The 22,091-nt window shown below is 36.4% G+C and overlaps 1 protein-coding gene across 6 annotated transcripts in view; it reads right to left on the minus strand.

Annotated features, from left to right (window-relative positions):
- Positions 1-224: 224 nt before the first annotated feature.
- VMP1 (vacuole membrane protein 1) overlaps positions 225-22,091 on the minus strand; it is an 87,101-nt gene continuing 65,234 nt past the window's right edge. For all 6 annotated transcript variants that reach the window (XM_044993471.1, XM_044993474.1, XM_044993469.1 and 3 more), the window contains 4 exons: positions 19,245-19,361; positions 16,702-16,763; positions 4,437-4,539; positions 225-3,097 (listed from right to left, as the gene is read on the minus strand). In XM_044993471.1, coding sequence (XP_044849406.1) covers positions 2,954-3,097; positions 4,437-4,539; positions 16,702-16,763; positions 19,245-19,361 — 426 coding nt within the window. In that variant the 3' untranslated portion in view covers positions 225-2,953. The remainder of the gene's footprint in view (positions 3,098-4,436; positions 4,540-16,701; positions 16,764-19,244; positions 19,362-22,091) is intronic.

Raw genomic sequence — 22,091 nt, forward strand, 5'->3', positions numbered from 1 at the left:
TAGGAATCTTGTTTTTTGGAAGACCAAACCCCATTTCCACGTACAGTGTTAAAGGCTTTGGAATTTCCTTTGAATTTGTCATGCAGTTGTGAAATCTCTTCTTGAATCATGTTCCTCACTGAATGTCTGTGTCGGGGCAGGACATATTTACAGGATAACATGAAAAGGCAAAATATACAACATGGGCTCTATTCAGCTGAAATGAAACAAAAGGAAACACTATACCACTTAGAGATATTTATTTTTATTTGAGCAAAAATATGAAGACATCAATTTGAAAATCTTTATTTTTTACCTTGTATTAAGTATTAAAGGATCACCATCCAGTGTCTGATAAGAAAGAAGCAGGTATAGTGTTCAGTCCATTCTCTAAATATCAGATAAAAGATGAACTTTAGAAAGCTTTCAGAATTACAGCACAGTTCATCAGAACGGGCACACACAAATGTGGCTTGCAGAGTAATCTATACACACACACACACACAGGGGAAAGCTTGCAATTTGTCTGGTGGTTAATCTCTAGGCAGAGTCACTGCAAAGACTTTGGATAAAAGAGGCAACTAAAAGTGTGTTTGAGAAATCACCTGAAGACATGCTGAGACACAAAGCTCTAGGGCCAGATTCGTAGTTACACAAGATCCTTTCATCTCACTCTGGTACCATGAAGGGACCTTAAAGTAGGCCTACATTAAATATCCTCTTAGGGCCCTTTCCACTGCCAGAGTGGTGTAAAACAGCTTTGGTGTAAATGAGAATAGTGCCCCATATATTTGGTAGATGTTAAAGCTGAACCAAAAAAAGCTGCTACTAAATAAAGTGGTACAAATGGCAACCCACAATGTTTTCCTAAGTCAAAATATGTTGTGGGAAAAATAACGTAAGTGCCTCAAAGCTGCTGAATATAACCCATGACTAACCAAAAAATTGCATAATTTAAGTTTTGGCTGATTTAAACCATTGCTGTGAAATATCAAATAGTCATGATTTTATGCATGTATAATTAGTCATATGAATTTGTTGCTACATTTTGTTCTTTTTAAATCTCCAGGCACAAACAGGAGGGGGCCCTTTGTGCCTTTGAAAATGTCCCACTGAGATTTTTATATCAGAAGCAATGTTTAGAGAAGTCTATATAAAATTCTCTTCATGCATTCAAGTAACACTGTCACAGTTTGTTTAAAGTTATGTATGATGCACACAAAAGCAAAAACGTTACAAATCTCACAATGTAATTTAAGGTGTTTCTTATGCAGAGTGCTATATTTTAAGAAAAATAGGTATGACACATTTACATTTAAAATAATTTGCGTTCTAAACTTTAAACACTTATATGCCTGTTGATGTTCAATGAAAAACAGAATTTGAGATGGATGAGCAAACGGTCAGATGAAAGATACCAAAATGTCAGACAGCCTACCGACTGTTGTTGCCATGAGATCCAACAGTCAACATCAGTCTGATAAGCTATCCGACAGGATGGTACAGCCATGGAGATGTCACGACGGTAGGCAACACAAGTGAACATTCAGGCAGAACAAAATGCACGTTTACTGCGCCTTGCTCGAGACAGGCAGACGCATCTAATTTAATAGGTATTGAACCAGTTCTAGCCTAATAGAATCCATGTACCACCATTTAAGAACGTCTGATTAAACAAGTCAACTTATTTTAATTTTCTTATGGATAAAACAAAACTACATTCCTACTAGTTCAGGGACTATTAGAGAAGCGTTGTATATACACAGTAGCAGTGGAATGGTCACCTATTTACTAAGAAAAGAACAAGTCTACCCCTTCAATACAAGTTAATTTCAAACACACTGATTTGTAACAATAATGAATATCGGGATATTTTTAAAGTATACTTTAATGTTCTTTATTACGGTTATTAATTACCATTCCTGTGTTTAATTTCTGATTTCTACGCTTCCCCAACTTTTTTCCTGCAGCACTCATGGTGCTATAAATCTGTATTCCTAACATTAAGCAAACATCTAGAGTGACCTGATAAAATTAGTAACGTCATTCAACTAGCCTACTTAAATAAATAAATCATACCATACTGCAAGGTGCTAAATACATGCTTTCTACTTCCTTCTGTTGAGCAAGAAGTTCGAGAAAAATTAACAAAATGTTTCTGTGCTTACTGTACAGGAAGGATAAGTAAGCATGCAATAAACTGGACATAAGCTTAATAAAGAAACTAAAGAGAAACGGAGTATACCAAAGGTGTTGAGGGGAAGAAACAGCTTAAAAAGACCGACACAAGAAATTCTGGAATGATCAAAGATGACTTTATAAAGTTTTATCTTGACTTCATTCTAAATATACAGAATAAAAAAGTGAACTGCACCAGTTTGACATCAGCCATCTCTGCTTACACCATTATGAAGTTGGCAAGGGTGGCTTTTCCAACCGAGAGCATGTGCGATGTGACGGCATTTCTGAGAACTCAGATGGACTCGTATTACCATGAGGGACATGCAAGAATGTTACCCAGTCTACTATCATTTACATATATTTCAATGACCTTGAAATTATGAGGCATGACAGCCATCCTTCAAAAGAAAATTGTTACTTTTAGGCCAGGCTGCAAGTTAATCAGGAAATCTGGAGTTGTGCTAAGTATTAAATCATCAATTTTGGAATTAACTTGAATGGAAAGCATTCATGTTCAACATTAGTCTAGCATCACACGTGCCACCCCAGAAAGTACAACTCAGACTGAATTAAAGAGTATATACATTACCTTAACATACATACGTTTGTAAATGAAAGTTATTCTCTAATAGTGAATTACTTTCAAAAGAAAATAATTAAAAACTTGTTACAGCTGGAAAATTGATGATTTTTAAAAGTGTTTCCCTGTTTTGAATAATGCCGATTTTTAACATATGGTAAGACCTGTCACTTGCATGTCTGCTAAAGCTCATTTCAATGGGTTTTACCCAGCTTATTTTGTCTTTTCCTCAGAGTACATCTTCTGCTGCACTCGTTTGGCATAGCTTTGGGCCATGGAGTTTATTATAGACAAGATGAAATAGCAAACCATGACGATCACAAGTTTTTCAAACATCCATGATAACCAGTTCTCCCCCTGCAAAAACAAAAAACAGAACAAGGGGAAAAAATTCAGATTAGCAGAATACAAAAGATTTCTCCTCCTCCTAGCTGAAGGGAAAGAATCTAATCATCTCAGGATTCTGCATAATTTATCAAACTACAACAGGAACAAGCACAAACTAACAGGGTCCCTACAGGCTTCTTTGTAAAGCTAACTTTGGTCTTTTAAAGCCAGCATGAAAGGTGCTGCCAAATCACTGTAGGGCAACTGATCATTTCTGGTGGGCAAGTCAGTAAGTGATTTATTAGCCATGATTTTGTTTCTTTTTGTTGATGTCTCATAAAATTCACATAAAGCCTGATGTGATCCGTAGTCATTTGCACAAGGTACAATACAGTCACTGGTTAACAGTCAGTTTTGACTGAACTGCCTACAGCACGTTTGATACTAACTGGAAGCTATTTCAAGTTATGTAGCTGGAAGTTAATGGAATGGATTAAAAAAATCATGCTTCTGCAGTGTTCTCCAGTCCGGTGCTTTTTTTTACTTTCTATTTTGGTCAAAGGAGGGCAGCAATGCACCGCACAGAGATTACTTCAAAGGGCAGAACATGCTTCCGCCTAGTTATTCCAGACTGGTCTTCCCTTAATTACCCTTATTTTTCTGTTAAGAACTAGGAAAGCAAATATTTATAGAAACAAAAGGGTTTAGGACTTAAAATGTAAGGTTAATAATTTGTGTATATCAATATCTTTTAGTTGCCCTAAAAATATCATGTCTAAAATTTAGGTGTTAATTAATCCTTTTATATCTAAAGCTGTGGGACATGTATTTAAAGATTTTTGCATGAAAAGGCCCCCCACTTATTGTATTTTCCTAATATTTTCTCTTTGACCATCGAGTTGTGTTTTGGTTGGTTGGTTATTTTTTTTGGGGGGGGGCAAGGGGAGTAGGGTTAAGTAGCTAACAAGAAAAAAGGAAAGTCAAATCCTAGATGCTTTAGTAATATTTGATGGAGGGGGGAATTCTTTACCCATAATTGTACATGTAAAGTGAACTTTTTGCTGTCTTTAATAGCTTGCCTCTTGTACCAAGAGAAATGACTCGAAAGTCAGGACAAACCACCAGCTTTGCTTAGCTGCCTAGCTCACTCCCAAATGGACAGAATGTCTAACCCAGGTCTATGTAGTACAAATACAGTTTTTCCTCTGAACTTCCCAGCTTGTTTTTAAAATCAATTCAAAGCCTTATCTCCTTTGAGATTTGCAGGTCTTTGAAAGCTAGAATCAAAATTTAATCAGATAAAATGGGCAAGGAGTCAAGGAGTAGCAAAGAAGAAGAAAGGAAAAGAGGTAGTGGGTAGAACTCTTACCTGTGGCACTCCATTGTCAGATTTGTGGTGAAGTTTAATTCGCTGAGCTTCCAAGTACTCTTGAAACGGCTTCTGAAGAGAGGGACCTATACTTGGGACAGCACTGGTGCAAATTTCATTCCAGAGAACAAGACAAAATTTGAAGAGAAAAAACAAGAAAACAATTTATTTATTTTTTTAAACTTACCACTTTGGCTCAAAAGGAACAAAGTTCAGATTAGAGCCATCGATCAGAAGGCATCACCCTGCATGGGATAATTGGGAGACCCAAACAATACAGTGTGTGTTATCGGTTCATCTGAAGAAGAGGGACAAGTAGGTCCCCCAGACTCTCAAAAGAGGGAAAAAAAAAGAAAAAAAAGAAAAGGATTTCACAGCAGATTGATAATAAACTCAGAGGTAACACAGAGAGCTATATGCTCCACTACTTCCTCAAAGCCAGGGAGAAGTTCAGCTAAGGCTGTGCACTGATGCACGGCTGAGAATAAAATGAATGACTTCTCAGAAGTCCCACATTTATCACCAGCAGTTCCTGTAAGAACTGGTTTGAACCGATTAATAAGGAAATGACTTGTGCTTGTGTCATCCCTCAGTTAAAAAAGAAACTGCCCGCCCTATGACTTGCCCCTATCTTCTCAAAGAAGGCGGCTCCTTTCTCAAACTAAGTCCTTATTAGGACAATCTGTGCGTCATCCTTATCCAAAAAGAATGCATTAGCAAATTCTAAAGGCACCTCCCACTAGTCAGTGATTAACAAAGGAACAAAGAAGGAACTATGAACCTTGTTCTGATTCATTCCATGTTTTATGGCAGATGACTTGCATAGAAACTACAGTATGTTACTAAACACCTTGTTCTCAGATGACTGTAATAAGGATCTCTGATAAGTTTATGTACTCAGTGCCTTCTCCCATCTATAAAGAGCTGGAAATACTAAACTGGACAGGCTTAGCAAAATAGCTACCAAATTTCATTCTGCAGATGCCAGAGCATTTTTTTAAATTGTAACTTGAGGCTACTCAAATGAATCAGTATCATTTTTTGTATCCACTATCTAACCATTGCAGACCATACCAGTCAACAGCAACATAAGTCAGGAGCTGTCTCCTCTCCCCCATAGGGACCTACTTGCTCCTAAATACATGGTTCTGGGTGCTTTAGAATTACCCACAAGAGACACTTTAAGCCTTTGTGTACACTATGGCAACTTCCCATCAGTGGTGACAAAGTTCCTATGGCTGGACCCTTCTTCTCTACACTAGGGATCTCAGTGAAAACCAGTGGTTTTTTTCCCTCCAATTTCCCCAATGCAGACATGCCCCATCTGATTTTCAAAATCATTTAGTGTGCTTTAAAAAGGGGGGAAGAGCACTTCTCAGATTAAATGACATTTATTTAGTACACTGCATTACAATTCACTCCTTTTCACTAGTCAGATGACATTTTCCTGGGTAAATAAAACAAGTTAGAAAGGAGGCCAATGGCTTTCTAACATTTAGAATTTTAGTAAATCCCCAGAATCCAAGAAGTACAAATAGCTCACTATCAGCCTTTCTAATTAGATTTGCTCCACTAGCCTGGGGCAAGCAATTTTACTGAATGCCAAGTTTAAAAAAAAAATCTTCAATGATTCCTCATCAACATGGATAAACTGGTGAATACATTTTGTGGCTAGGCTGGTAAATTTTCCTAAAAATTTTGCAAGGCGATTGTAACTATAGATCCATGTATTTTATGGAAGGGGACAGCAGCTTTTACAAGCTATTTCCAGTTCTTCAGAAAACTCCAGTAACGGCCCAGCTGCTAGTTTGCGGCAGAAGTTCTCCTGAATGACTCGTTGGTCAGTACGAGTCACTGGTTTAAAACCATCTCTGGGGAACTTTTTTTTTTTTTTTTTTTTAAATAAATGACACATACGACAAAAGGAAAAAGCTACTGGAAGGTAATATTTCACTTTTAAAACTTTACATGAATTTTAAAATAGAAATGTTTAAATGATGAGAGTTGAACTAAGTAGTTGTCCAAACCCTTTGTTTAAAAAAAAACCAAAACAACTTCATCTACTCAGTCTCCAAATTATAATGACTATCACAGCAGTGAAATGAAAATTAGGAAGTTCACAGGGCTCAGATTAGGGCATTGCCTCCTGATACATCAAGAGTATGTATTAAAACAATTCTTTCATTTAAAGCATTCTGCACAACTTTTTATAATGGTGAATGATGACTGAAGTTCGCTTTATGACAGAACTTCATTAAACTATTTTATGGACCTTTGGGCCATGCATACAAGGACCATGGGAACCCTAAACTAGATCCTGCATAATTGAACAATTAACAATATTTTATGGCATATTTATACTTATACACACCGTTGCCAAATAAATGTGTGTTGTATACATTTTTGCTAGAGTGAAATGTAGAAAGTAGCAAGCTAATACATTTATATTCGCAATACTAGAAATGAAATTGTTCTTAACCTTTAGTGATTAAAACCTCTAGTTTTTATTATTTCTGTAATTGTCCAGTAAAATCCAGCCATTTAAGCAGTACTAATTCTCTGACCATTTCCTCACGCACTATTCTGAAGAGCTAACATTTTACTGAATGTCCAGAACCCAATTTCAGTTGCAGAGTATGTACATTTTTAAGGTTAGCAATTGATCAAATGCATTTTCATTACAAACCACAGCTCTCCCATTCCTAATGGATCTTTACTAAAGTATGTCAACCCACTAACTCAACAGCCATAAACTAGATTTCAGCATCAGTTTCAAGAATTCTACCCATTTGCTGGATGCAGTTGCGACTGCAGAAGCGACAGCATTTTGCATCACAGTTCTGCGCCACTCAGCAATGGGTTTAAGATGTAGCTTCGGAAGAGAACTGTGGTTCCAGTTTTCTAAATGCAAACCGCATACATCATTGCACAACTGGCTGAATAAAGGAAGGCAGTGGAAGATATTCCCTCCAACAATAAAATGGCTTCAAGCTACCCCCTATCTACCATTCTGTTCAGATTCTCTCAGCTTCCATAGTTAACAGAGGAAAGCCTGTGGTCTTTTAAAAGAAATAAGAGTAATAATAATAATAATAATAATAATAAAAGTCAACGGGTTAAGAAATCAAGGACCTAAATGTACAATAGAATTTTGTTCATCAATACACTATATAATCTGCACACAAACAAAAAACTCCCTACCTTTCAAAGATTTAGCAACACGTGTAGTGAAATGATGTATGACCTCAATTTTTGTTTAAATAGAAAGATCATTCACTAAGACATTATGAAACATCAAAAGCAGTGATAATTGTCATAAGTAGTGAGCAAAGGACATTCCATGAAGTATTCTCCTTTATTGTACTTATTCACAAATTTGCAGAATTCATTAATTTGTATTGCATCCCTAACATTGATGCAAAGTCAGTGAGGTTGACTTTATTTTTATATTAAGTGTTAGAAAATATTTTTAGATTTTATCTTGCTTGCAAAAATAATCTCTCTCAATTTGGATTCAGAATGAGAGATTTCAGAATAAAATATGAACTATTTGCATAACCTGAAATTGTACTTTTTATTTTACTTTGTAGCAATCCTATACTAAATCTGAATGTTTCTTGAGGAACTGTGAATCACTTCTGTTTAACTGGAAGCTACAATTAGCTTAAAAAGATTTCTTATTTTCATTTACCTGTGTTAAATATCATGTTTTCGGATATTCATCTGAAAAACTGATTTGAAAATTTTTCAACGGAACAAAACTTTACAAATCTTGGAAGCTTCATGATACACTTTCAGTGATCCTGCATTAATAAGCTTAGCCTTTTTTAGAAAAATATTACTGATTGAATAGAATTTGTCAGTATCAGCTGAATGGAGTTAAAAATTTCTCTTAAAGAATTGTGAAAAATTGGTTATTTTGGTTGAACAGTTTAGAACACACATTTCTGCTCTAGTTACCAATACACCTGGAATTCACTGATAATTTATTTGCAGATTATAGTAATCAAAACCAATTTGTCAAAGACACTACACACTGCAACTTTCTCTCTCTCTCTCTTTTTGCTTAAATACCAGATACCAAATGTATGATGGTGATAATGAAATGGTGCTTATGATTTCAGCAGAAATCTTAGCCTGGATCTCTATGGGTTAGAAGTAGGGTGACCAAATAGCAACTGTGAAAAAACGGGACAGGGTGTGTGTGTGTGTGGTAACAGGAGCCTATATAAGAAAAAATCCCCAAAAAATGGGACTATCCCTATAAAAATGGGACATATGGTCACCCTAGTTAGAAGAAGATTTTTCTCACAAAAAATCAACTGCTTGGAAGAGATGCACCAAAAAAATTAATGATTTATCAAGATTTGTGATGGATTCTCCATCACTGAGAATTTTTAAATCAAGACAATGTTCTTCTAAAAAGAAGTAGTTCAAAAAGGAATTATTTTGGGGAAGTTCTGGGGCCTCAGTTCTGCAGAAGACCAGACTAGATGGCAACCATGCTCCCTCTTTTAGAATCTATGAATACCATTTGAAAAGTGTTAACAGTACTTTTTCATTTTGTGAACGTTCTCTTTAAAAATACACCCTTTCCATTAAGCTGGAAAGACTCGCTGCTAATATAAGGACTGGGCTTGTCCAGACTACATGGCTACTAAACACACAGGCACTGTGCTTGTTCAAGAAGAGACAGTGTTCGTAAGAATTAACTGTTCATAGGAAAAAGGACCCTACATCACATGCCGGTTAATGTGTCAGAAGTCCTACAATTTTGGCCAGAAGTAGCACACCTATAGTAAAGTACTGTTTTAAATAAATCTAGAGCCCGAGTCAAGTAAATACCTGCCCAGCTTCATCACAATGGATTGCCCATGTGAGACACTCCTTCAAATCAATTTTCTACAGGGTTTCCCAGAGAGAGAGAGAGAGAGAGAGAGAGAGTGTGTGTCTGTGTGCAAGTTTGTGAACACACCTCTTACTAACCTGGCCCTTTGGCTCTATTCAACCATATGTTGCCTTTGTGGGTGATAAACTGTAGAGACCAGATTAACACCTGTAGAGCCCAATTCTGAGTCGGGAAGCATATGTTCACCATAGCTGTGGGAAGAGTTTCTGAACTGGCTACTCTGTCCCTACCCTTGGGCTACCTGAAACACCAAACAGATAGAAGATCATGTCATGATCACATCAGGGCGCTTTTTTAAAATGGATTTTTTTTCCCCTTTCGTCACCAAAAATCCTTTTGCTTTTTGTCAACATGAGCCATGAACATATTCTGATTTCACTAATAAAGTAACCTTAGCCTACAGCCAGATTAATTCTCTGCCTCTACAAAAAAGAAATGTTCAGTGGTGACAAAGAGTCAAAAGTTTAATGTAATGAAGGGAATTCACTGCTCTGGGCTCTCCTCCATTATCTGTGGCTCTGAGGAAGACTGGTTCTGCTTGTTGATCAAACTTGCAATGGCAGACAGAGCAACGGCCTTCAACTTCCACATAATTGTGGAAAGCTAAAGAAAAGTTTTACTGTATATCACATACAACTCCTAATATACCCAGCTTTGAGTTGCTCTGTTCTGATTTTCACATTTCTTTCTAGGTTTTCCCCAAAGGACACAGGAGATACCTAGGAAGCTGTATGTTTTACTCTTCATATTGCTGCACAAGAGAAATGAGGCATTCACTAAAATAGCCACAATTTGACATTTTCTGTTGACCCTTCCTTAAAAGGGCTCAAGATGTTATGGATTTGTATGGCCTAAATTTTCTCAACAAGAGTTTTATGCCTCAGTTATAAACCTCCCAAACAAACAGGTTTGAAAGGATATATTTTGAGTGGCACTGGACTAGTAAGTGAAGCTGACTGATTTGCATGCTTCCCTCACCATCCAAAAAGTACACCTTCTTCTGGCAAGTTATCTGAACCTTCAAATGGTTAATTTTTTTTTTCCAGACAGTGATCTAAACAGGCTTAACGGTTAGTATTTTAATGAGCTGTCATTTCCTGTGCTGATAAAGATTCTCACAGTATTTAAACCATCCATTTCCCTGAGACTCAACCAATACCAGGACACAATTCATGGTGAGTCAGAATGGACCTCAGACTCCTTGCCTGACTCAACCATGATAGATTACACTGCAGCAAATCTGGACTCACTCCTAAGGTGCCTCTGGCTTAAAGAGACCTGACTTCTAAAACTCAGGGCAGAGCCACTGGCTTTAATTTAGATCAGTGCCGCCTTGGGTTTTAAAACATTTGGGGAAATAAAGATAAGTCATCTGTATTATTTTAAAATTGGAGAACGAAACTGGTGATATTTAATTAAATAAATCTGGTTTATGCTCAAGGTCCAGGGGAGCAAAGCTGGGGTTACAAAGCTGTTTTGAGTTTTCATCTGAATTATTAGGAATAATCTTCAAATAAAATATTTGTGTGACCATGAAATTAAAGTTGCCTTAAATGTGATCTAATTTATCTGGGATGGCCTCAAATCCACAAGTGACCTAAATGTCATGAACAACATCTCACCTTGAGAGATTTTTATTTTTGGTACGTTAAACACTAACTTTAACAGAGCTGTCACTGCAGTTTGTATTAGATTTCAAATCTGTTGGATATTGTTATTTGTAAAGAAATATTTCTTTTATGTGAGGGCAAGAAAAAGAGTTGTACCTTTAAAAAGCAAAACTACAGCTTTCAAACATTCACTTGCTAGTTCAGATTTAAATCCTACAATCCCTATTCAAATAAACTCTTAATTCTATTGTGATCCATCTAAAGGTTCTAACATCAAAACATCTCAAATTTCATTAACATCTGTGTCCCTTTCAAGCTATTAAAACCTTTTTTGTGCCAGTTTCCCCATTGTGTACACAACTGTATTATAAAGGCACAATCCCACAGGTTTCTGATATACTTGTGGGAGGAGAGCCATTGATTTACTGCACCGAGAAATGTCAGGTGTAATGTTGTAAGCTTCCAAAAGCATTTCTACCTCAGGAGACTTTAAATAAAGTCACTGCTAAATTATCTGTGTTCTCAGCCATTGTGGATTATTTTCAACGGAATTTTAATAAATAGCAAGTCAGTCTAAAATGCAAATTAGAAGCAATTTTTTTATATATACTTTAATTCTAGTGCCAATTCAGGAGGACTTCTTCCACCATATCAGTGCTGAGTTATTTATGTAAAACAAAGGTCCATATAAAGACAGGACATGAGATTTGAAAATCAGATCTTGCTCCTCGGACCGTGTTCTGTTAAAATCAAAGTGATGTGGATTCTGCCAGTTTGATGCTCACTGTTCCAAATTATACTGTTGGGGTCCCGAAGCTGCTAAAGAGCTTCACTTTGTACATTAAGGAGAATAAATCACAAAGCTAAATTATTCTGCATAAAAAGATAGAAAAGGCCACACTATAGATTAACTATCATTGTCCCCATTGCTAATCTTATTTAAAAAAAAAAGTAGTGATTTTTGGGAAAACTTAAAAGGAAAAAATTAAAACCTTTTGGGTGGCTGACGTTTTCTGACACATTTTTGGAGAAAAAATTGTGTCAAGAGGAAAGCACAATGCCCTTTACAGATAAAGTCACAAGAGTCAATGACGACTAATTTGCTGCTGAGTCAATGGGTTGCGTTGTGAATTGTAAGGTAACAAGGAGCGGCACACCATTAGTTCATAAAGTCAGTGATTCAAGTATGAATAGAGGCTGGTTTCATGTAAGCTGTTTAATTACTAGTGCAAACTAGTCAAATTCCAACTGGCCTGTGTGGCTTTAAAACATCAAAAATTGGCTCAGGTGAAACCCTAGATTGAGAAATTGCTCAGAAGAAATATTTGATACTTCGGGTTAGATTTTCAGACCTATGTCTTCTGACTCAGACTTTGCTGTTGCATTAATGAAAGTTACAAGTCTAATCTGCAGGGCATGGCACTGACAATTTAGCCCTTAAACTGCACAGGAGTGCTACAGTCTACATTTTTGCATAAATATCACTGATTGAACAGACCCCACTTTGTGTTTGTCTTTTGCAACTAATTAACAATTACTTTCCTCAGGCATTATTTTTAGAGGGGAGATGTGACTGTCAAGTGGAGCAGGTGTACGTATTTCCCCAGCTCAAACATTGTCCATACCTTATCCTGATCATCATAGGAACATATATTGTACATACAAAAACCCTTTTCCTGTGAAAAGAAGGGCGGCCACCTCTCTCAAACTGTTTAGGCAGCAGGACTATGACGACAGCATTTGCTGCCTGAGCTTGGAATGAGCTTCCTACTGGCAAGGTCCAATGAGGATCATTTGCATGGAGTTTCTGAAGGATGCTGAAGCGTTTTAACAACAGGTTTTACGATCTATCTATATGTAATAAAAACTTCACTTATTATGAAAGTGCAGCTACTTCTGGGGTGAAACTTGGCAGCCATTTAACATTACACAGCACTATGCTACAGCTCAGAACTCCCAGCAGGAACCTAGAACACATACATTTTTTTCTTCTGTCCTCTTTTTTGATCACTAAGCAATGGCAACTCCTTAACAGCAGGATAAAACCAAAGGGTGGACTTTTCTTTCTGATAAATCATTCAGCAATGTTACAGCTTGCCAAAGTTCTTTGTATTGTTGCTTTTGAGCTTTAGTGGCTTTCTGGGAATTCCTAGTGCCCATTTGAAATCACCACTTCAAAGTCAAATGTGATCATGTTTAAAAGCAATATGCTCAGTGACTTCATAAACATTCCTGCAGCTGTAGGTAAAACAATTACATTGAAAGATTAAAAAAAAACACAAAAGAAAATCCACAATCTAGCTACTAATTAAACAATTTTAAAATTGGTTAATTGTGGCCTGAAAACTAGTACAAAAAGTATGTAACATAGCTGCTTAGTAAGCTAACCTCCTCTTTAAGTCAGAGAATACAAAATAGTTAATACATACAATACATTGCAACCTCCAAATTATTTGCTGATAGCATTGGTAGCTGAGTGAGCCGAGGCTCCCTCTGCCAATCTTTCAATGGCCTTCTGCCTTTTCTCAGCTCAGACCTCACTTGGAATTTCAGCAGCAATCCAGCATGTGCAGAATACTGGTGCCTGCCTTCTTGCACATACAATCAAGTACACTCTCCCCCATCCTAAATCAACTTCACTGGCTCCCCATTCATTTAGACTGGAATCTTTCTGGGGAAAGGACTGACATTTTCTTCTGTGTTTGTACAGCACCTAGCACAATGAGGTCCGAGGTCATGAGTGGGGCTTCTACAATAACACAAATAATCTAACTCATTGATTTTCTGAAAAACTAGCCCTGCTGCTTAAAATCCTCTGTGATCTTGCTCCAAATTCTTAGGGCCCTCTCTTATTCTCTATGCTCTATCCTCTTCAGCTAGCACCGTTCTCCTTTCCTGGGTGCTCTTCAACACACCCTGGCTCAGTTGGTGAGGTAGCCATTTTCTCTGTTGTTGCTGCCAGTTAGCCTTGCCAACATGGGGATGCTGACCAGAACAGCTCTCCATGTGGATGCTCTTATTTCAGAATAAGAGCACCTTTTTCTGATTTAAATGAATAGCACTTTGGAAGTAGATGAAGCTAAACTGGAAAAAGGCACTCTTCTTCCAAAATACAAGTGTCCACATGGGGAACAGCTACTGCACTTTGAATTCACACCCTATCTTAATCCAAAATAAGTAAGTGTAGACTAGCCCTTAGGTCTTTGTGCCTCAGATGTCTCCATTTTATTTCAAAACTTGGTTGACAACATTTTCCCTTGCTAAACCTCTCAGTATCTTTCAGCTTTTGATTTATGTAATGGTTTTTAATTCTGAAGTGTTTGGGTAGGTTGTCTGTAAGAAAAACTTTCTACAAAATAAAATTGTGAAACCAAAGCACCCTGAACTGTATTAAAGGGATGGTTTTGCAAGTTCAAGATACAATGAACACAGACTCTGGTAATATAGTAAACAACTGCAATCCTAAGGAAAAGAATTGCACAGAGTTCTGTTTTTCATTAAAGATTAAGACTCATCTATTTATCAAAGAGAATATGGTCTAGTGCATAAAATCGCAACAATTTCAAGGACGTTAATAATTCTCTCCTTACAGTTCAACTTAATCTTCCATCTAGGCTTTGGTGATCCTGTACATCAATTTTCTTTTAAAAAAATCTTTCTGGTTAGACACTGTTTTGCAAAAGGCAACATCTAGGAATTACAAACTATCTTAAGTCAAACTAATGGCATAAATGTGATTAAAAAGGTTAATGTTACTGATCATTGAGTATTCTCTTTGTACTTAATAATGATTGAGAACTTCTAATGCAAGCTGTTGCTTAAGTGCTTTATATGCTACTCTAGAGAGAAATTGATGAGGTAATGCTAGCAGACTGTGTTTGAGAAAAGTCAAGGATACTGGGACATTCCAAAAAACTTACTGTCTCCCAAGAACATTTTTGAATTCTGACATCAACTGTCTAATAAAAATCTGAAGCCAGCGGAAATCCTGTGAATATGTTCAAAAGTCTCCAAGACAGATGAAGTAAGAAAAAACTAGCTTTGGCCCAAAGATTGCATTTGAGGAAGTCTTTGGAAATATACCTTACTCAGCAGTAGTGTTGATCAAAGATAAAAAGCAAATCAGCTTTGAGTAGCTAATGTCAAAAAGACAATTAATGATTTCTAACCAGTAGAATTTTTTTTAAAAGGAATATTCAAAACAAAACATTCATTTTGAAGTTTGTTACAATCCAGACTCCTAATGAGAAACTCAGGAAGCAATAAAATCAGATCTGTTCCATCAGTGAAGTGCCCAAGAATGTTGCATCAGACCCTCCTATTTCTTTGTATAACATTACTACTTCAAGTTTACATATTTCAATAGCAATTATTTCCAGACATTCCTATCCAGAAACTCTTCTTGAGACTAATATTTTTATATACTAAAGAAGTAGTTAACGATTAGACAACAAAAAAAGTCCTGGCTATCAATCATGTGTCCTCAAAAGTGAGTGAAAGTCCTTAAGGAGCAAGTAAAAACTCATCTTTAGAATTGATTTTGAAATCAGATTGTTAACACCGGATGTATATCAGACATCAGATCAAATACTACATTTAAACCACTGTTTAATAAAAATGAAAACCACCTCTTCTAATGTCAGAGCAGTCTAAACAATATATTAAAAAAGTCTGCAACATTTGTCTTTGAGCACACAGTTAAGCACAATTTAGTGATGCAATACATATATTGAGACAAATTAACTGCATATTTTGTTTGTAATTCAAGTAGTTTTATACACCGCTTAATGCTGTGTATTGGGAACATATTACTTAAATTGCCAATAAAGGATGTTCAGATTGACTTGGGCTCTTGAAATTATACAGCATTTTTGACTGAATTGGTAAATCTCCCAAGTGACATGGTGAAATTCAGCGCTTGATTAAATATACTTTTCAATCAGTATTAAATCCCATCATGCCAATACATTCATACACTGTATTTTAAATTTTTTTTTTTTTTTAAACTGGGTATTACATGTGTTCTTGCTCTACTTCCCCTGACATTTTAAATCAAATCTGAGCTTAAAACAAGTCTGAATCATTTCCTAAGAAACACACTAGTCTGGAAAAAGACAGGTATTTTCTCAAAATAGGAACAGTTTACCCCTAAACAGCTTGCAACTTTCTCTAATGAAAAAAAAAATGTTTGTAATAGAGAAGATTACAATGCTATGCCCAGGTTTTCATCCTAACATTTTATAAGGTATTTCATATAATAAAATATATGGAATGTCTCTTCTAGGGGCCTCCACCTTTAAGCTACATGTGAACACTATGTATTGTAAGTAGTGACGGTTCATTAATTTTCTAATAAGGAGTCACAATATATCATCACAGAAAGCCACCAGATTATACTGCAGATCTTCAGCTAGCAGTGTCACTAATTCATAATAATAACATGGTATGTACATACACCTCTACTCCGATATAACGCGACCCGATATAACACAAATTCGGATATAACGTGGTAAAGCAGTGCTCGGGGGGGGGAGGGGCGCTGTGTGTTCCAGCGGATCAAAGCAAGTTCAATATAACGCAGTTTTACCTATAACGCGGTAAGATTTTTTGGCTCCCGAAGAGCGTTATGTCGGGGTAGAGTAAAGCATTGCCTCCTCTAGCAGAAAGTTGACTTTCAGCATACTAGACTCCTTAGTATTTTTCCACTCAAACACTGAAGGTATTAGTCAGTTATAGAATTACTCACCCTATTAGGGACACCATCTGCTGCACTATATGTTTGCTGAATGTTATAATTACGAAAAGTTTCTGTAGGAAGGAAAACATCAGTTAGAGAAATGTTTAATCAAAAGGGAAGCAAGGACAATGGAGTACAACTTATGTTCCTTTCCAATTAAATGGCCTCTTCTGCACTTACAGATAATTTTCCCTTAACTTTTCTTTCAGCATCATTGTTTTTCAATATCATCCTTTTCAATGAAAGAAGCAGAACAGATAAGTGCTAGTTGCTTTTAAACTGTTATTCTATTTCCTCATACATTTCATTTCTTGCAATGTTTTTCCAGCCTGTGTTGCTAACCATTTCACATCCTCCCTAAACCTAAATTCCCAGAAGCTCGAGGTCACAACTCCACCAGTGTTTTCATGGATAATAAACACTCATCTCTGTGCAGAAAGACAAATTTATGTCCCCATTATAAACATACATTTGGGTAGATAAAATTCAAAATTTCATGGTAGTGAAAGATAGTGAATCTTTTTGGTTCCAAGACTTTATCCCCTAGAAGGGCAATGTAAGGAACAAAGACCTACCAAGTTAGGGACAAAATAAATGAGACCATGGGTATCCAAATTTGCCTTTGAAAATTAGACTATTTCTCCCTTTAGAGGCAGTGACCTGGTTGAGACGATTGCCCTAGATAGTGAAAATTAAAAAATTAAAATAAGAATGTATTTCAGTGACAGAAAGGTGACCGGAAGTAGATAAAATGCCTTACAGGATAAATCCAAAGCCTCATGATAATTGTATTCCTCTACTTGCTACAGTTAAAATTCTGTTAATGTAGCCATTGTTAATCCCATTTTTGTCAGATTTGATAGCTTGCCCTTTTACAGATTGTAGGTGAGATGATACATAGTGTTTATACAGTCTCCACTACAGTGGATGATGAGAGGTGAATTAACTGGGCTCTGAATAAGGAAATTAATAAAACTTTGATTCAATGGTCCAGATTAAAAGGGCCAATTAAATGCAACTATAACTGCTTATGGACTCGCTGGCTTTCTTTCTAATTTTATTCTAACTCTTTTCCACGACCACTGCATTTCCTAAAATTCCAATTTACAGCAAGATCACTACAAAATCCAGATTATTGCACAATTTGCTTGAAAGAAAACAATACACAAAATGTAATTCTAATAGCTAAACACATTTATGATGTGAAAGGGTTTACCAAGTAAGTGCACAAGGTACTGGGAATATTTGTTGCTTTCACTATCCAGTGTAGATCACTGGAAATTATACTGCAAAGCAATGGAGAACAGCAAACTCTTCAAATTAATTTCACTGTACAGATTAAAAAAAGATCTTGGGAATTACTTCCCAAAGATACTATTTTATTTTTAGTCTTTTCCAAGTCAGAATAAATAAAGCTTAACTATACACATCTCAGTTAAATACAAAATTCCAGGGAAGGCAAAAATGGCATTGACCAATGCAAGTCTTTTCACAATAAACTCAACATCAAGATTTCTGACCCACGAATTGGCCTCCATTTTAAGACTATGCAAAGTAGGATAGAAAGGCAGATAAAATAAGATGGAAGGAATACCCCTTTAACAGGAGTTCTGGTCTGGGATGAGATCCTTTTGGTTGGGTGTATTGAAGAAGTAATCTCATGCAGCCACCCACTATCATTACTTTAATGAAATAACAATAAAGATTTTCAAGCTATACAACTGTGGTCAGTGCATTAGTACTAGGGATGCTGAATCAAAAGACATTTGTTCTAGTGATTACAAAGCAGGTGACATAGTTGGGGACACATCATATATCCAGCTGTAGCATCACCAATAACTATAATGTAACTGAATACAATACCAATTTATCTTGCATTGAACAGAATGGTGAGAAGCTCCTCCAGTTACTTTAAAAGCTAGGATCAACATTTTCAGAAGCGACTAGTGATTCATTGAAAGGGCTTCATTTTCAGAAAATATTAAGTACCTGTTCTCTGAAAATCAGTCCCCTTTGAAGTGTCTCAGTTACCAGTGACTTTTGAAAATAATGGCCAAGGTGTCCAAACACATGCCCCCAGGTTGGCTTCAGCAGAGACCACGCATCAGTGGGATGAAAGGATTGGGATTTTCTTTAAGACTTTAACTCAAGTGAAAGTGAACATTTAAAAATACTTCCTGACTGATAAACGCTCATTCCAGCGCTCTCTGAAAACGAACATGCATGTGTGTTACCAAAAAGGTAAGTTCATTATGAGTATGAAGCCTTTTCCATCTGGTAAAAACCCGTGGTAAATAACTTGGCTAACCACCAATTTCCTGAGTGGTGTAGGCGGTGAGTTTATAGCCATAGATTATTTAGTTGCCCAAGTTTTGAGTACAGTAACTCTAACAGAACCTTTCTTTTAAATCTGTTGCACCAAATGAATTTTCATCACAGTGAGTCAGGAAGGGGTCATCACAGCTCACTGAAATACTGCAGAGATAATGGTGCAGCTCAGACTTAAAACAAATCCTCCCCGGTGTTTTATAAGAGGTGTAACATGTACTTGCCTGGATGTGCATTTTAATTATTGCTTTCCCAATTAAGGTTGCGCCAAAGAAGGTCCAAAAGGGAACCAGAAAGTGGCCACATGTTATCCCTGCCAGGTCAAACAGAGGATTTGGAATCTATGAAGTATAAGGGAAAGAAAAAAGAACCAGAACTCAACATTACATTCACTTTACTTAATATCTCTAACTTTGAAAAATGAACTCCTCCCCCCTTCCCCAAAACCATCCCAAAATCGTGCCTTAATACACACAAAAATGTTAATTTTATAGCCCATAACTTAAATAATTAAGCTTCAGTTAGACAATGTCCCAGACAATTCCACTCCGATTGCTATTCTTTTAATCTGAGGATAAAAGAGTAACAGACGTTTTCCATATGAAAAGCATAGAAAACACAGCGAACAGTTTGAGTGATATATCAAATTCTCTCCCTGACAAGCACGTTGCTCGTGTGAGTCAGTGCTCAAAATGATCTGTAATTATTTCTATCTGAAAGGCATAAAAACCCTGGTATTTATAGTCATAAATAAAAAGCAAAGATATTTATTTAAAGAACAAAAGTATTTCATTAAAAATTAAAGGATTTCTTTACTGTTAAACTCTTTCCTTGAATTTTTATTTAATTTCAAGAACATTTTAGAGAAGGGATCATAACACTAAGAAAAGACCAACTGATTCCAAGACATGATACTTAACATACAGCCCACAGCATACTGCATCTGTCAGATACGAGTAAACACACAAGGATGTTTTGCTTACAGTAGCAGTGAATTACACTGCTATTTTCCCACAGTATTTCTGCTTTCCCTGTTCTGTTATGTGAACAAATAAATATAGGCAAATTAGATACTGAGAGAGCTATAAAAGTGACATTTAAGATTTCAAGTTTTAATATATGGTTAACATTTAACAAGTTGTTACAGACTAGTAATTCCAAGTTAAATTAGAAGTTCATATGAGCACCCAATACTTTCCTAAAAAGGCAAGACACATCAAATGGTATCCACTCATGCCCATCTTTGCTTAAGCTGCATCTTGACCACACTAATAACTATCTTACTTATAGAAAGCTACTAACTGGATTTACCTATTACAGAGATGTATTTCTCTCACAAAACAAGTCTACACTAGTCTATAAGGTGTTTTTTTTTAATCACATTACCCAATACACTGTAACTATTACATGAAAACAAGCGATTAACGCAAAACAAATTAACTAGATTAAAAAAAAGTCACAATTAATTGCAGTTTTAATCACACTGTTAAACAATACTAGAATACCAATTTACATTTATTATAAATATTTTTGGATGTTTTTCTACATTTTCAAATATACCGATTTCAGTTACAATACAGAATACAAAGTGTACAGTGCTAACTTTACATTAATTATTACAAATATTTGCACTGTAAAAAAGAAACAAGAAATAATATTTTTCAATTCACCTCATACAAGTATGGTAGTGCAATCTCTATCGTGAAAGTGAAGCTTACAAATGTAAAATTATTATCATCACTTTAGTGCCTACAAGTTGAAGCATGGATGGGTATACAAATGTTTAGCCTATCTGACACACAAAAATCTTGCAACGCTGGCTACAATGGTGCCATACAAACGCCTGTTCTCACTTTCAGGTGACATTGTACTTAAGAAGTGGGCAGCATTATCTCCTGTAAATGTAAACAAATTTGTTTGTCTTAGCAATTGGCTGAACAAGAAGTAGGACTGAGTGGACTTGTCGGCGCTAAAGTTTTACATTGTTTTGGTTTTTTGCGTGCAGTTATATTAAAAAAAACCCTACATTTGTAGATTAAAACTGTGATTAATTGCGATTATTTCTTTAAACTGTTTGACAGCCCTACATGAAAACCATAGCATAGATGGGGTAAGTTGTATCTGAACATGCATTAACTAGGGGAAACCTAGGGTTCCTCTCAACCAGCTAACACCTGTTAAAATACAAGTTGACCTGCCTACGTTAGGGTGTTAAAATATGTTGCTAACATGTGCTGTCTTAACACTCCTTTTATCCTAATCTAGACATACCCAAAATGAGTATGGAGGGACGCCAGAAAAAGCTAACCACAGGATGTGAAATCCTCACTGGCCTACCATAAGGATCTCTTAGGGCTGCTTTTGCCATTCTGTTCATAAACTGGAGAGCCCTCACAGATCTAGACAAGCTATCTGGGCTCAAAGTACTGGTAAAGGGCTAGTTAGTTGCTAGGTTGCCAAATAAATTGCTATTAATGGAATCCAATGGTGGGTAGTCTTTGGAGGTTAGGTAGGGATAGCGGATACCACAGGCTAGGATCATTCTGCTATGACCTTGTCTTTACTAGGAAAATGTGTATGTTTTTAACATGCGTTAGCTAATGTGTTAAAATTCTAATACAGACATGGTAATTTATAATTTTAACACCTTAGCTGGTTGAGGTTTATTCTAGGTGTTAAAGCTACAGATTGCAGTGTCCATACTAGGGTTACAAATTAACAAACAAGTTAAAAGCATGCTTTTTTTCCCTAGTGAAGACTGTCAGACTCCCCAGGGTTTGCCCAACTGTGAGCATAGTCCTGTCCAACAACAGAATAACTTGGGAACACTGGGCAAATACTATTTATGGCCAAGTGGCTGCAGCTTCCTCAAGATAGGAGCTGCAGGAATTATCTTCAGGATAGTGGCAATGCTTCATTTCAAATTGCCATTGAATAAAACTGTGGCTAATCAGCCCTGCTGGCTGAGCTTGTGAGGCTTTTGACACAAATATGGAATTGAGTGTGTCTCTAATGTGATAATTTTGGAACTCTGCACAATGGCATCTCCGTCTCCACCCCCCATGTCAACT

This window comes from Mauremys mutica, chromosome 19, assembly GCF_020497125.1.
Source record: "Mauremys mutica isolate MM-2020 ecotype Southern chromosome 19, ASM2049712v1, whole genome shotgun sequence".
In the NCBI taxonomy this organism is placed as follows: Eukaryota; Metazoa; Chordata; order Testudines; family Geoemydidae; genus Mauremys; species Mauremys mutica.